The sequence below is a fragment of the Tursiops truncatus genome, chromosome 21, assembly GCF_011762595.2.
Source record: "Tursiops truncatus isolate mTurTru1 chromosome 21, mTurTru1.mat.Y, whole genome shotgun sequence".
In the NCBI taxonomy this organism is placed as follows: Eukaryota; Metazoa; Chordata; class Mammalia; order Artiodactyla; family Delphinidae; genus Tursiops; species Tursiops truncatus.
Window position 1 is genome coordinate 33,502,821 of NC_047054.1, and position 15,868 is coordinate 33,518,688.

The 15,868-nt window shown below is 44.0% G+C and overlaps 1 protein-coding gene across 8 annotated transcripts in view; it reads right to left on the reverse strand.

Moving 5' to 3' along the window:
* INTS10 (integrator complex subunit 10) overlaps positions 1 to 14,693 on the reverse strand; it is a 36,994-nt gene extending 22,301 nt beyond the window's left edge. For 2 of the 8 annotated variants that reach the window (XM_033848906.2, XM_033848907.2), the window contains exons 1-9: positions 14,372 to 14,689; positions 13,720 to 13,787; positions 12,438 to 12,541; positions 10,702 to 10,841; positions 8,556 to 8,637; positions 7,921 to 8,061; positions 7,319 to 7,490; positions 6,687 to 6,856; positions 5,821 to 5,954 (exon numbers count right to left, since the gene is read on the reverse strand). In XM_033848906.2, coding sequence (XP_033704797.1) covers positions 5,821 to 5,954; positions 6,687 to 6,856; positions 7,319 to 7,490; positions 7,921 to 8,061; positions 8,556 to 8,637; positions 10,702 to 10,841; positions 12,438 to 12,541; positions 13,720 to 13,787; positions 14,372 to 14,500 — 1,140 coding nt within the window. In that variant the 5' untranslated portion in view covers positions 14,501 to 14,689. The other 6 variants (XR_012328897.1, XM_033848905.2, XM_033848908.2 and 3 more) reach the window with 6 other exon arrangements.
* Positions 14,694 to 15,868: the final 1,175 nt, after the last annotated feature.

Sequence of the window (15,868 nt, forward strand, 5' to 3'; positions counted from 1 at the left end):
ATGGAAACACAAAAGACCCCGAATAGCCAAAGCAATCTTGAGAAAGAAAAATGGAGCTGGAGTAATCAGACTCCCTGACTTCAGACTATACTACAAAGCTACTGTAATCAAGACAGTATGGTACTGGCACAAAAACAGAAAGATAGATCAATGGAACAGGACAGAAAGCCCAGAGGTAAACCCATACACATATGGTCGCCTTCTCTTTGATAAAGGCGGCAAGAATATACAATGGAAGAAAGACAGGCTCTTCAATAAGTGGCGCTGGGAAAACTGGACAGCTACATGTAAAAGAATAAAATTAGAACACTCCCTAACACCGTAAACAAAAACAAACTCAAAATGGATTAATGACCTAAATGTAGGGTCAGACACTATAAAACTCTTCGAGGAAAACATAGGCAGAACACTCTACGACATAAATCACAGCAAGATCCTTTTTGACCCACCTCCTAGAGAAATGGAAATAAAAACAAAAATAAACAAATGGTACCTAATGAAACTTAAAAGCTTTTGCACAGCAAAGGAAACCATAAACAAGACCAAAAGACAACCCTCATAATGGGAGAAAATATTTGTAAACAAAGCAACTGACAAAGGATTAATCTCCAAAATTTACAAGCAGCTCATGCAGCTCAATATCAAAAAAACAAACAACCCAATCCAAAAATGGGCAGAAGACCTAAATAGACATTTCTCCAAAGAAGATATACAGACTGCCAACAAACACATGAAAGGATGCTCAACATCATTAACCATTAGAGAAATGCAAATCAAAACTACAATGAGGTATCACCTCACACCAGTCAGAATGGCCATCATCAAAAAATCTACAAACAATAAATGCTGGAGGAGGTATGGAGAAAAGGGAACCCCTCTTGCACTGTTGGTGGGAATGTAAATTGATACAGCCACTATGGAGAACAGTATGGAGGTTCCTTAAAAATTTAAAAATAGAACTACCATATGACCCAGCAATCCCACTACTGGGCATATATCCTGAGAAAACCATAATTCAAAGAGTCATGTACCACAATGTTCATTGCAGCGCTATTTACAATAGCCAGGACATGGAAGCAACCTAAATGTCCACTGACAGGTGAATGGATAAAGAAGATGTGGCACATATATACACTGGAATATTACTCAGCCATAAAAAGAAATGAAATTGAGTTATTTGTAGTGAGGTGGATGGACCTAGAGTCTGTCCTACAGAGTGAAGTAAGTCAGAGTGAAAAACAAATACCATATGGTAACACATACATATGGAATCTAAAAAAAAAAAAGTGGTTCTGAAGAACCTAGAGGCAGGACAGCAATAAAGACGCAGACGTAGAGAACAAACTTGAGGACACGGGGAGGGGGAAGCATAAGCTGGGACGAAATGAGAGAGTGGCATGGACATATATACACTACCAAATGTAAAACAGATAGCTAGTGGGAAGCTGCTGCATAGCGCAGGGAAATCAGCTCGTACTCTGTGACCACCTAGAGTGGTGGGGTAGGGAGGATGGGAGGGAGAGATGCAAGAGGAAGGGGATATGGGGATATATGTATATGTACAGCTGAATCACTTTGTTATACAGCAGCAAGTAACACACCATTGTAAAGCAATTATACTCCAGTAAAGATGTTTAAAAAAAAACAGAAAATCATAAGCAAAACGAACAGACAACCAATGGACTGGGAGAAAATATTTGCAAACAATGCGACCAACAAGGGATTAATTTCCAAAATATACAGACAGCTCATGCAGCTCAATATCAAAGAAACAAACAACCCAATCAAAAAATGGGCAGAAGACCTACACAGACATTTTTCCAAAGAGGACAAACAGATGGCAACAGGCACGTGAAAAGATGCTCAACAACACTAATTACTTGAGAAATGCAAATCAAAACTACAATGAGGTATCACCTCACACTGGTCAAGATGGCCATCATTAAAAAGTGTACAAATAATAAACACTGGAGAGGGTGTGCAGCAAAGGGAACCCTCCTGCGCTGTAGGTGGGAATGTAAATTGGTGCAGCCACTATGGAGAACAGTATGGAGGTTCCTTAAAAAACTAAAAGTAGAGCTACCATATGATCCATCAATCCCACTCCTGGGTATATATGTGGAAAAGACAAAAAGTCTAATTGGAAAAGATACATGCACCCCAATCTTCATAGCAGCACTATTCACAATGGTCAAGACATGGAAACAACCCAAGTGTCCATCAACAGATGACTGGATAAAGAAGATGTGGTATATATGTACAATGGACTACTCAGCCACAAAAAACAATGAAATAATGCCATTTGCAGGACCAATGGATGGACTTATTATACTAAGTGAAGTAAGTCAGAGAAAGACAAATATTATATGATATGACTTGTATGTAGAATCTAAAAAAAGACACAAATAAACTTATTTACAAAACAGAAACAAACTCACAGATATAAAAAACAAACTTATGGTGACCAAGGGGAAAGGGGGGGCGGGGGGAGATAAACTAGGAGTATGGGATTAATAGATAAAAACTACTATATATAAAATAGATAACCAACAAGGACCTACTGCACAGCACAGGGAACTATATTTAATATCTTGTAATAACGTAGAATAGAAAAGAATCTGAAGTTGTACACCTGAAACTAACACAACATTGTAAAACAACTATAGTTAAAACAAACATAAAAAGCTCCAATCCTCAAGCTAAACTCAGAAAAAATTGGCACCTCCCTCCCACTACCTCCCCGTCCCACCCTAGTTAGTTTCATATCCTTATCCCCTTAGTAATGACACACACCCCAATTCCTTTCAAAACCAAAACCCATCTGTCAGGCATCTTAGCTCATCGGGGCCACATGTGGGCCACACGTGGGCCATCTAGTGAGATACAGTAATAGGAATGGTGTGTTCATCGCCGTGGCAACTCATGGAACATATTCCTGCCTCAAAATGAGATCAGGAGTTTCTGGAAGGGCCTCAGATGTGGTGGGGATAGTGTGGAGTTCCAAACAGTCTGTAAAATTTCGAGAAATTGATTTCGAAATACAGTAATGCACTCTGAGGCTCTGCAGGGATGCTCTGAAGCAGGAGTCTTGACCTCAGGGAAGGTACACGAGTGTACGTGGTGGAACACCCTGCCCACAGGGAAGACTGCCCCCGGCTCCAGCTGCCTGGCAGGCACTTAGGCTGCGGGGAGAATGTCCACCCCACTGCAGGGGTGGGCCTCCACAAGGGCCAGCATTATCAGAGACACCAATTATTAAAGGGAAGTCAGACATCTGGATAGTGATGCTAGTTAGTAAAGTTTTACTAGTTAGGTGCTAGGTTAGTAAAAACAAAACAAAACAAAACACTACGAGTAAAACAAGACAAGTTTTAGGTGCTAGGTTAGTAAAAACAAAACAAAACAAAACACTACGAGTAAAACAAGACAGGTCTGTGAGCTGAGCTCATGGGCCACCAGGTATGTCCCTTGCCACAATGGGACAAACAGACCTGGCTGGACCTGCACTGGGTGGGGCAGGCAGTGGGACGGAGACCCCAGACTGCCTGGAGGGTCAGAGCATGAGAGCAGAGCCTGTTAGACGGCACACGACGAGTGAAGGATGGAAGGAGGAACGGATGGGCCAGAGGCTACACAGCTGTACCACTGCCCGGACCCACACCCGGGAGGGCATGTGTGAATCCCCTCGCGCACCAGAGCTCACCTAAGGCCTGCTGGGGCGCAGGCACCGTTCAGATGGATGCCCAGACACTGCCACTGGCCCCGTGGAGCTTGTACTCTGGTGAAGGGACACGGACAGCAAACCAACCAACCAAGAAAGAATGAAAAATAAACTGCAATAAGGGCTATGCAGAATTAAGATACAGTAATAAAAAGAGAAAACTGATGGCCATTTGGAGGCAGCCTCCGGGAGAGAGCTCAGCTCTGGGCTGAGCACTGCCCGATGGGACCCAGCCAGGCACAGAAAGGCACTCCGCCCCAGTGCACGGCTATGAGCTGCGCCGGGGCCCGGGCAGGAGCAGCGGCAGCCAGTGTGTCTGCAGCACCGAGGGCGGCTCAGTGCATGCTCTGAAGCCAAAGGAAAGAGTCTGGATTTTATTCTTAGAGTGATGCGGAGCCGTCAGAGGCAGAAGCCATGTCTTACTCACATTGTAAAAAGGTCACTAAGGCTGCTGGGGAGAGGAGAGATTGTGGGAGGCAAGAGTGCGAGCAGGGAGCCAGGATGATGACTCGGGTGAGCCGGGGCAGAGGCCGCGGTGCCTGGACAGGGAGGGGGTGGAGAGAAACTCAGGGCGCGGCTACGCTACATACACTGAATGACAGGCCACTGCTTTTCATTGAGACTAGGGACACACAACCTACCACCTACGTGGGTGGGAGAGGTGTCTGTGGTCTTACTGTGAAACCACACACCCTCAGAAAGCAGAAGGGAGAGCTGACAAGTGCTACCCCGCCTGGGAATGTCAGGAAAGAATGAAAGAGCAGACAGAGGGCATCTGGGAAAGCCTGGTTAGCACGGAGATCTCAGCCTGGGGTTCAGGGTTGGGCTTCAAAGCAAAATTGTGCATGTTGAGCATTTTTCTGTGGAAGGAAACAAACCAGTTTTTCAGAACTAGTTAATACCCTTACACGCACATTCAGAATGGGCCACGTCTTCCCACTCCAAACCATTTCATACTCCAGAGCCTTGGAGACATCAGATTAAACTGATTTTCAGACCTGTCTCTCATCAAGCCAGGGTCTCGTTAAATGTTACCCAAGGGCTGAAGAAGAGCATGTTAAGAAACTGAAAGGCGGAGAGAAGAGGGGACAGAAGTTGGGTGAGACTCCTGGCTGCCCTCACACTTCCACCAGAAGAGGGGCTGGCACGCTATGCCCTGCAGGACAAACCCTGCTGTCTCCCACTGTCTGTGGCTATTTCTGCACTTTAGGAGCAGAGCTGAGTATCTGCAATGGAGACGCATGGCCTGCAAAGCCTGAAACATTCACCACCCAGCATTTTACAGGACAAAGTTTGCTGAGACCTGACCGAGAGCATCCCCACTGTCACATTACATGACGGGCCTCCACAAAAGTGCTCCTTGAAAGAAAGGATTCCTCTGCTTAAAAAGAGTTCGAAAATCAGCGCTGGGCACTGGCTTGCCAGCAGGCCAGACCAGAAGACTGATGGTTCACTCTCTGGTTTCCTGCATCTTTGTGCAAGCTGCCCCTTCTTAACAAAATCTACTTCCCAGTTCCAAACAACAAAACCCGACGAGGCTGGCGTCAAATGCCAACCTCCTTCATGGGACCTTTCCAACATCTCCCCTGGGGTTATGACTTCCTACCCCGATGGCTAAGAACTCCCCGTTCGGCGGCCAGTGCCCCTCGGCACCCCGCTCTATATGTCCAAGGTAGTTTATTTGGTTTTGCCTTTTAAATTTAATCGATGGCACTAAGTCAAACAGGTAAAAACGACTTATACCAGGGCTCCTCAGCCTCAGCACTAGCGGCCTTTGGGGCTGGATAACGCTTTGCTGTGGGGCTCTCCTTGTGCACAGGAGCATGTGTAACAGCATCCCTGGCCTCCGTTCACTAGGTACTAACAGTAATCCCTCCCCACTGAGCCATGACCATCAGAAATGCCCTCGGACACTGTCAAATAACCCAGGGGGCAAAATCACCTCTAGTGGAGAACCACTGATTTTATATAGTAATTATATTTTATAATTAAAAGACCCAAGCTTTATCAATTTAGCTCCAGAGCCATGTTTTACAAAGATTCATTTCTAGCAAACCATAAACATATAATCTGTTAACAATTATATCTGAAAGAATTACCATGGTTTTTTCTCTTCCCTCAGCTAGTTTCCTCTTTTTATGTATGTGTTTATTGCGATCGATCTCTACATCACCGTATACATTTGATATGTCCTCCAGAAGAACCAGTGGAACTTGGCTAGGGGCATTAGGACCTGTGGATGGAGGGAAAACACCAACACTTAAAAATGCAGCAGGGAAACAGTACTTAATATCAGGTGGAAATTTACTCAAACATCGTGTGAAAATACGTTCAGTATCATCCCAGCTAGGTAAACAAATAAGTATACATATACAGAAATGAAAAACTGTACAGATATAAACCAAATTGTTAATAAAGGTTCTTTCTCAGTGGTGGACAATTTTTTACAATGATCACGAAGCATAAAATTACCAAAAAAAGAAAAACTACCAAGTCACACATACACACATACATTATTGTTATAAATTCCAAACAAATCTAAATATATGAAACACTATAGTCAATACACAAAAATGAGAGCTGCATTATACTGGAAGTATTGTGGGTGATCTCACCCTGTAGTTTTCCTGTTTTTCACATTCTCTAGAATTTATATGCATACATCTTATTTTAAAAATCTTTGTCTGTTGAGAAGTCATGGTGAAATCTACTTCAGTACTTAGCTACATCTGCTGCTTTTTTAAAAGAGGCATCAATATCTGTAGTTTCACAGTACCACTACATCCTTTGATATATAAGTTTTTAATGAAAACTTTCTTACATAAAAATCAACAACTAATGAAAGCTCTGGCATCACCCCGCAATTACTTGGATCCAAGAACAATGTTAAGGTAAACATTTTCATCTTCCTCACCACCCACAATGAGGCCAGTATTTTGAGACACTCTAAAATTCTTCAACCAACCTTGGAATAGAGACGGCTGTATGCTGCTGACATACTGAAATGCATTCTTAAAGAAGACCAACATAGTGGAATAAACCACTTGGTTTTTATATTTTGCATGAGCCTCGTTATCAAAGTTGTTCATGTATCTGCAGAGATCCTTCATTCTATGCAAAATATCACCATAGCTTCTGAAAGGTGAAGGACAATAAAAATTATTTAATTACTCTGGGCTTGTCAGCAAAAGGTCTACCAGAGAAAAGCCCCAATAGAACCATTACAACTACCAAATGTGGCTCTAGGCATGTAAAACTATTCTTCATTGTCTGCATACGGATGCAAATTCCTCTTCCGAATTAGAGCAGCAACAGGCCAAGAGTTCATGACACAAACATGCCAAGTAGCTTCTCTTTCCTCTAAACACCAAGGAGTTCTTCAAACTCAATATCATCTTAAGAGTTCATACTCCCGTTGGGAATCTTTTAATAAAGTGAAAAACCACACTCTTTTGCATAAATACTGAGTGTTACAGAATTTGCCCAGACAGAGGTGTCCCTATACATTATATGCTTTTAGAAAAAAGTATTTTGTTTTATAGAGAGTATGCTATCAAAAGATTTGTTATGCAATCTTAGAAATGAACAGTTTTGTACCGTCTTCCTTTATCCATCTGCCAGTCACATCTCATTCCAACAACATTCAAAATCTTAAACAACCTCTCCCAAGGGTCCACGATCTGGGATGATTTTTCAGTCAGCCCCTCTATTATGTACTTCTGAGAGCTACGTTTGCTCGGTGACATTAAATCAGACGTTTCCTGGGTACCTGAGATGTGAACAAAAAGTAGTTTACAATTACCATTACTACTTACTATTTATGCAGTACTTTATAGAGAAAAAACGTCTAACTCCCCATGCAAGAGGCAAGAACACAGAACTTCAACATGTTGTGTGTTTTATTCAAAGACCCACCACTGGCCCCTGGTAGAGTAGGAAGGGACCTTTGAGCTGTGGTTAACGTATGAAGCTAACCTTACAGTTCAGCAGGTTCACTGCTTCAATCGAGGGGTAAAACTGGCTCCAGAAAAGTCTCATCTCTTAACTGTAGTGTTTTTTTCTAGGAACCATCTTTTAGCAAGACTATCAAACTGGTATGTATCCAGAGGAGAATAATCAGAATGTTGAGGGATTTCTGAGCTTGAAATTTTACAAAGTAAGAAATACAATAAAATAAACTGCAGGTTATTCCCACTTACCTTGATGCTGACTCTCTATTTGAGTAGACCTAGTGACATAATTGATATAAAATTCAGCTGCTTTGTTCAAGTACTTATACAACAAATTGGCGGGCAACCGAACATCATGGTTGTTAATTATTAGAGGAAGGACATCACACACTGTTGAAGAGGGAAAATGAGGAAAAACCGATTAAGCTGTTTGTCTACTCTAGGGTTCTGGCAAAAACAAAATTTATTTTAGAGTTCACTTAATGTAGTACCTGAAATATATAGGCAAAAAAGAAACCCCTTATGGCACATTTATTTAAAAAATGCAGTGCAGAGGGACACCAGTGGATGGAGTCAGGAAGGAAACACACAGGCAGATTCCACATTATGAGTGATGTTTGGGTGGAAATTCAGGTGTTTATTAGTATGCCTCATACTCAAATACATGGTTACACATATTCTTTCAGAAGTATCAACTATTACATAATAAAAATTTAGGAGTTGTTTAAGATGCTTTCTGAACTGAAAAAATAAACACGGATTTAAATCCCATAATACGAAGAGTTCCTCTGCTTTCCACAAATGACCTTATTTCTGAAATGACACTTACCCCCAGCATATTCTACTTAGCATAAGGAATGAATACAAAATGTAATTTTTCTTACCAAATAATTTTCTAAAGCAGTTAACAGGAGATTCTTGCTCTTCAATAGTTTCAGCCTCCAACAGTGCCTCCCCAAGGCCAACCTGTTTCAAAATACAATTAATCATCTGTGTTAAGTTTCAGATGTCAGAATTACATGAATAAACACCATATTTGATTTACCACATAGTTTGTATATTCAAACTTACCCAAGAAACAAATATTATCATTTTAAAGACTAGAAAACAAAAGAATGCATCAGCAACACCACCCAGAAGGGAACCCTACATTCACCTGACCACAGACCACTCTGTCTTGGTTATTCTCCCCTGAACTAGTAAAATTAAAATGTCTAAGAAACTTAATGGAAGCACTGGAGCTAGTTTGATAATACAGATGTAGAGATTTTTCTAAGAAATGTAGAAACTAACTTTATTCTCTACATCAAGATGTATCATGTAGACAAAACAACATTTTCAAGAGTTGCCGGGAGTAGTCAGTCATACAGCCTGGACTAGGTCGGACACAACTGTTTGAGAAGGCCACCTTCCCATTACTGATGCCCTAGCCTAGTAGAAAGCTGGCTTCTCCAAATCCACCAACACCTGCATCATCTTCCTTGCAACCACCTGGGGATGCGTGGGGTGGGGGGAGAGGGGAACCATGTAAACAATTACATGAGACAGAAAGTTAAAAGAGTAATCGTCAGGGAGGACACCAGGTTGAACAGCATCCCCCCAAAATTCACGTCCACTCAGAACCTCAGAATGTGACCTTATATATTTTTTTATCTTATAAAAAAGGTCTTCGTGGGATTTCCCTGGTGGTGCAGTGGTTAAGAATCCGCCTGCCAATTCAGGGGACACGGGTTCGAGCCCTGGGCCGGGAAGATCCCACATGCCGCCGAGCAACTAAGCCCGTGTATCACAACTACCGAGCCTGTGCTCTAGAGCCCGCGAGCCACAACTACAGAGCCCACATGCTACAACTACTGAAGCCTGCATGCCTAGAGCCTGTGCTCCGCGGCAAGAGAAGCCACCGCAGTGAGAAGCCCGCGCACCGCAATGAAGAGTAGCCCCCGCTCGCCGCAACTAGAGAAAGCCTGTGCGCAGCAAAGAAGACCCAACGCAGCCAAAAAAAAAAAGGTCTTCGTAGAAGTCATACTGGATCAGGGTGGGTCCTAAATCCAATGACTGGTATCTTTATAAGAAGGTCATGTAAAGACACAGGGACACAGACCACAAAGAAGGCCACGTGACAACAGAGGCAGAAACTGAGAGATGAAGCTGCAAGCCAAAGAATGACAAGGATCGCTGGTGCCCCAGAAGCCAGGATGAGGTGAGCAGGAGTCCTCCCCAGAGCCTTCACGGGGAGCACGGCCCTGCCCATACCTTGCTTTTGGGCTTCGAGCTTCCAGAATTGTGAAAGAATAAACTTCTGTTGTTTTAAGGCACCCAGTTTCTGGTATTTTGTTACGGCGGTCGTTGAAACTAATATACGGACGTACAGAGAAGGTTAACTGGGGCCAGCAGCCAGAAAAGTGGAGCCAGAAAGAATAAGCCAAAGAGGTTGAATTAAGAAAGTTAAAGATTTGAATCCCACTTCTCCGTTACTGGCTACGGGAAGTGACTAACATATATGTAAAGTAGGATGCTGTCTACCTCAACGGATCTAAGGAGTATAGAAGGACCTACTGAACACCGACCAATGCCTGCCAGTAGCACTCAATAATAATTAGAGATATGAGGAAAGGGCAGAGTAGAGGGAAAACAGTGACCATATGGCAAAAGCATATGAAAAACGTTAAGAATACAAACTATGGCTCTCCTTTAAATTCAAACACACTGTTCAATACAATGAAACAGATTATTTTTTAAAACTTTAGTGAACTTCACAAATTGAAGATAAGTTGCACTGTCAAGGCTTGGTAATTGTTTCCTCACACTGGTAACACAACTCCTACTGGATATTCATAGAGTTTGGTAACAGTGACACCCTTTTAGCTTTACTGACAAAAATTCCTTGATTTGAATTCAATCTTATCTGGTACTCCTCAGAATTAGAATAATCTACTTTAGAATAATACACACTGTAGCTCTTAAACATACTCGTGAGTCCACTGATCAATTTTATACTCTTTTATGAAAAAGGAAAGGATCAAATCTTACCCCATGCTGTACCACCGTTTCAGGGAATCGTCTCAAAAGTAGAAGCAACATTTCTGATCGTTCCAAAGTGTTGAAGCATTGTTCCGTAACCTTTAGTAACATTTCACACTGGACCCGACCAGGAAGAGTTTCAAATAAACCTGTATATAACATATTTCACTTTTAAAAGTTTCTTTCAGAAAGAAAATACGGAAGCAAAAGTGGAAATAAGGCATCATCATGTACAGAATGGTATATACTAAGTGAAGAATCACTATTGTTGGAGTTCACCTACAACCTGGAAGGCTTTGGGGTCAGATATTATTGGGCATAAGATATTTGCTGAATGACGATAAAACCTTTGGAGGCCTTATTGGATCTAGAAGAGAAGAATGATGTCTGGGAAGGGTCACAGCAGTGTTTGCTGCTGACTGAGATAAAAAACACTCACTTAAGTTGAAATGACCTAAACAATCTACTTTCTTTTTTATCCAAAATCTGAAATGCTGGATTGGCTATAGCAACCAACACAGAGTGAAGGTTAATGAGAAAGGTCATAAATTACTAAAAGTTTCTCTCCTGTTCTGTGGAGATCTGTCTAATCTACAGATGTTTTATGATTACTGTAGAACTTGTTAAAATATATTCAGTTTCCCAGGCTAACTGATAAATCCACATCCTTTAAGAAAGTTTAAAGGGTTCTAAGCATATGCTCAAGGGATCAAGTGACATCATTTGTACAGGCTTCAGTTGCCAAGAACAAAACATGCATATGGGTACCAATACCACAGATGTGACTTTTTTGTGAAATTACTACACAGAACTTGGTATTCCAGAGGTTTTAAAAAGAATTATATGTTTTTTATTATAATATAATTCTACTTGGAAACATTTTGGTATATCTACAACTGTATTATATGAGATAGCACCATCATTATGTTCTAATAACAGTAAAAAGAATGATCACTTTCTAGATATTTCTGTTTTTCAGAAAATTATTATTTTTAAAATTAACAGCTCAATAAAACTGCATCTTATTGGGTTCACAGTTGTGAGTCACTTTTACTATGGTGAAATAATTGCTAGTATTTTTACCCAAGTAGGCAAAACTTTCAAAATATAATTACTTTTAATCTCATGCAGACATTTTATAAAAATTAGATGAATTATCTTCTTTTACATTTTTGCTTCTAATTTTATAAATTATGTATATTGCTAGAGTATGTAGCATAAAACACATTATTATATCTTATCTCTGATATCTTAATGATAGCTTTAATACCTTAGCTATTTATCGATGTTGATAATTTTATTTTTTACATCTTTATTGGAGTATAACTGCTTTACAACGTTGTGCTAGTTTCTGCTGTACAACAAAGTGAATCAGCTATATGTATACATATATCCCCATATCCCCTCCCTCTTGCTTCTCCCTCCCACCCTCCCTATCCCACCCCTCTAGGTGGTCACAAAGCTGATCTCCCTGTGCTGTGTAGCAGCTTCCCACTAGCTATTTTACATTTGGTAGTGCATATATGTCAGTGCTACTCTCTCACTTTGTTCATCTTCCCCTTTCCCCCTGTGTCCTCAAGTCTGTTTTCTACGCCTGTGTCTTTATTCCTGTCCTGCCACTAGGTTCATCAGAACCATTTTTTTTAGATTCCATATACATGCGTTAGCATACGGTATTTGTATTTCTCTTTCTGACTTACAGAAGTAGTAATTTATACACCAGTAAGTTATCATTTTATTCTTACTTCTTAAAAATTGGGTTTGTTTATCCTGTGAATCGTTTCTTAATGCTGATGTAATAATGCTGATTTCTCTCCACACCACGGGCTGATCTGGGAAATTCACAAACCTATTTTTAAAATGAATGCATTAAATTAAAATGTCAGATTCTAAATAGTATCCAAAAAAGAAAGTAAAACGCTAGCATCAGAGAAAAACACATTTTACTATATTCCAAGTGAATACATAGATGTACCAAAACAAACTGAAATAAAGATATAAAAATAAAAACTAACAAAAATGAGGGTACTCACAAAAGTCTTTAGTTTTTTTTAATAAGTGAAAAGACAAGTGTCCATAATATGCAAAACACTACTAAACGGCAAACAAGAAAAAAAAAACTCCCCAAAGAAAAAAATGGGCAAAGGTAAATCACAGAAAAAATACAAACAGCCAAATATTTGAAAAGATACTCAGTCTTATTAGTAATACAACAAACACAAATCTTTAAAAAATAGCAAGATATTGCCTTCTCCTACAGCACCGGCAAAAATTGACAGCTGAGGGAAAGACGGATAATATCCAATGCTGGCGAAGGTGTGGGAAAACAGGCACTCAAAGACGGTCAGTGGAGATGTAAACTGAACAGTACTTTTTGGAGAGTAATCTGACAGTGCATCGAAATTTAAAATGCGCATACCCTTCGACTAGGAAAACCTACTCTAAGAATCTACTCTACAGAAAAACACCCAAATGTGAGTACAAAACTGCTTTCTGACACCCTGAATATAATTTCAAACAACTGGAAACTACCTAAATGTCCGCCGACAAAAGAGGGCTGAAACGCTATGCAGACAGGAGAAAGAACCAAGTAGATCCCTACATGCTGGCCTGGAAAGAGCCCCATCACAGTGGGTGTTTAGTAGGCGCTCACCGCTGCAACTCCTCCCCCAGAACCTACTGATGCGTCCTGGGCCGTACATGCACACAGACACACACACTCCTGAATTCGGGCCGAGGTTAGGAGGGACTTCCACTGATTATTCTTTATACTTCAGTACCGTCGCAACTTCTGCGAGGAGCCTGTATTACGTTATTCCCAAAGTAAAATAAATGATTGAATGGAAGAGCTGTAACAAGAATAAAACCTAAGAAGACTTCCCTGCAGTTAACGGAAGGCCTAGACCACTACCAAGTTAAGCTTTAGGTGCCGGACACGCAGATGAACTTGAGGACCTTCCCCCAACTCCCTCTGCCACAGACAGAACGGAAACCTCCCGAGAGGTGCGGGGCGGCGTCCCCACTCACATGTCGTAGAGCAGCCTCCCGGCGGTGGCCGTCCGCTCCGCGTTCCGCTCGATGGTGTACATCTCATACTGCAACACGGGCCGGGGCCGCGTCAGGCCCTCCGCCCGGCCGGCCCGGCTCACCCCACCGCCCCGGAGGTCCCAGGGTCGGGCATCACGTGCTGACGGAGCCTCAGGGCTCGCGCCGCGCGGCCCCGGAGCCCCGGATTAGCGCAGGCACGTCTCCGGCGGCCAGCGGGGCTTCTGACTATCCCGGACGGCAACGCGGTGCAGGTCTATGCCGTTCGCGTCACTCGGATGCCTTTATCAACCGCGGGGCCCGCAGATGCGCGGTATTGGTCCCCTCACACAGCCGCAGCCCGGAGCTGGCGCCTGTGTTCACTACACTGCACCCCAGCTCCCTCCCACGGGGACCTAGAACACCCCACCCCGGCCCTGCCCCCGCCACTACCCGCGCCCACGCGGCTGCCGTCCGGACCCACGAGCCGGCGGGCGGCCTTCCCAGGCGGCGCGAGGCGCTGTCCCGACCGCCAAGAGGGTAACGCTCCCGTCGCCCCGACCCGGAGCGGGGCCCGGGGTCCCCTGGGCCGGGCTTGCTGGGGGCTCAGGGAAGCGGGGAGGAGCGCCCCACCTGCGCCCCCGCCCGGCCTCACCTGGATGTTGAAGTCTGCGGGGTAGAGGCTGCGGGCCGTGATCAGCCAAGCCTTGGCGGCCCACAGGTCCTGCTGCACCAGCTCGCGGGCTCGCTGCACCAGGAACTCACAGTCGCCCTGGGCCGACATGACGCGGGAGGCCTCAGGCGGCCTGAGGCTGCCGGACCTTCCGGCTGGGGGACGCCCCGGACCTCGCCGCCGCAGCCCGTGCTGCCGCCGCCGCCGCCGCCGCCGCCACCGCTGCGGACGCTACTGCGCAAGTCCGGGGTCGCGCGGCAGCCGCAGGGTGGATCCGGGAGGGCTTCCGGGCTTCGCGAGTAGCCTCCTCCCGGGCACTCTGCGCCTCTGCCCGGCGGCTTCCTCCTCTGGGGACCTAGTGCGTTCGTCACGGCTCTTCCAGGTCGCCTCCAAGACGCGGAGGAGCGGATTCTCACCCTGCTCGGGAGCGACCCCGGTGCAGCCAGGGAGCATGCGCGGAGCCCGGTCCTGGCGGCGCCGGGGAGCCGGGTGGTCAGTCTTGGCTGGGCAGCCGGGGGCCGGGCGGGGAAGACGCTGGAGGGGGGAGCGCCGAGGGGCTTCGCTGAGGCGGCGGGAAGAGCCCCCTCGGGACCTCCGGATCGGATGTACAGAAAGGCTCGCGCTGCTCTCGGTCAGGCGGTAAAGCCAGCGTTTGGACCGGTCCTCAGCACAGTCATGTCTCATGGTCGTTGCTTCTTTATTCCCTGGTTTCTCCGAAAAGCATTTATTGAGCCAATTGCAGTCTTAGTACTTTGCAGGTGCTTGGCTGCATGCCGGGAGCTACCGAGCCGTTTATCCTGTTCCAACCTGAGTTTACAGTGTTAGGGACCTGTGACCTACAAAAAATAGCTGTTTTAATTCTCTTTCAACCAGAATCAGTGTCATTTTCACCAAATGAAAACAAAACAGTCTACCTGATCTCGTGAAGGGAGGCCACACTTAGGAACCGGAGGAAGCAGCATTTATTCGCCTAATAGGAGGCATGTGCCAAAATGTGTGTTCCCAACAGTTCGTTGGAGTCTCCAATCCAAGGTCTATATACAAAACTTTTAGCAGGTTCTAGTACCACTGATATCTTGGACTTAAAACCGAGATTAGGGATTCAAAACTGATATTTTTGGAAAAAAAAAGAAATGACTATATACTTCATACATGGAAACATTATAAATATGGTAAATAAATATGAATATATACTTACTATCGAGGGCAAAGAATGTTGCTTGCCATCCTAGTAAATAATGACTATTGCCTGCCCGCAAGCGCAAGCTATCAGCCACTGTAGCCTGGCACCCCTCCACCCCCCGCCCCCCATTAGTGCCCCATGAGCGGAATTCAGGATGGAGAAAAACAGGATAGTGGCCCTACATAAAGATGCATACCTAAGGAGTAACTTTAATGACCCAGACTCTTGCATCTTCCCATGTGTGTTTTTCAGAGAAACTCTTATATATCCTCACTCCCCCTTACCTCTTTGGAACA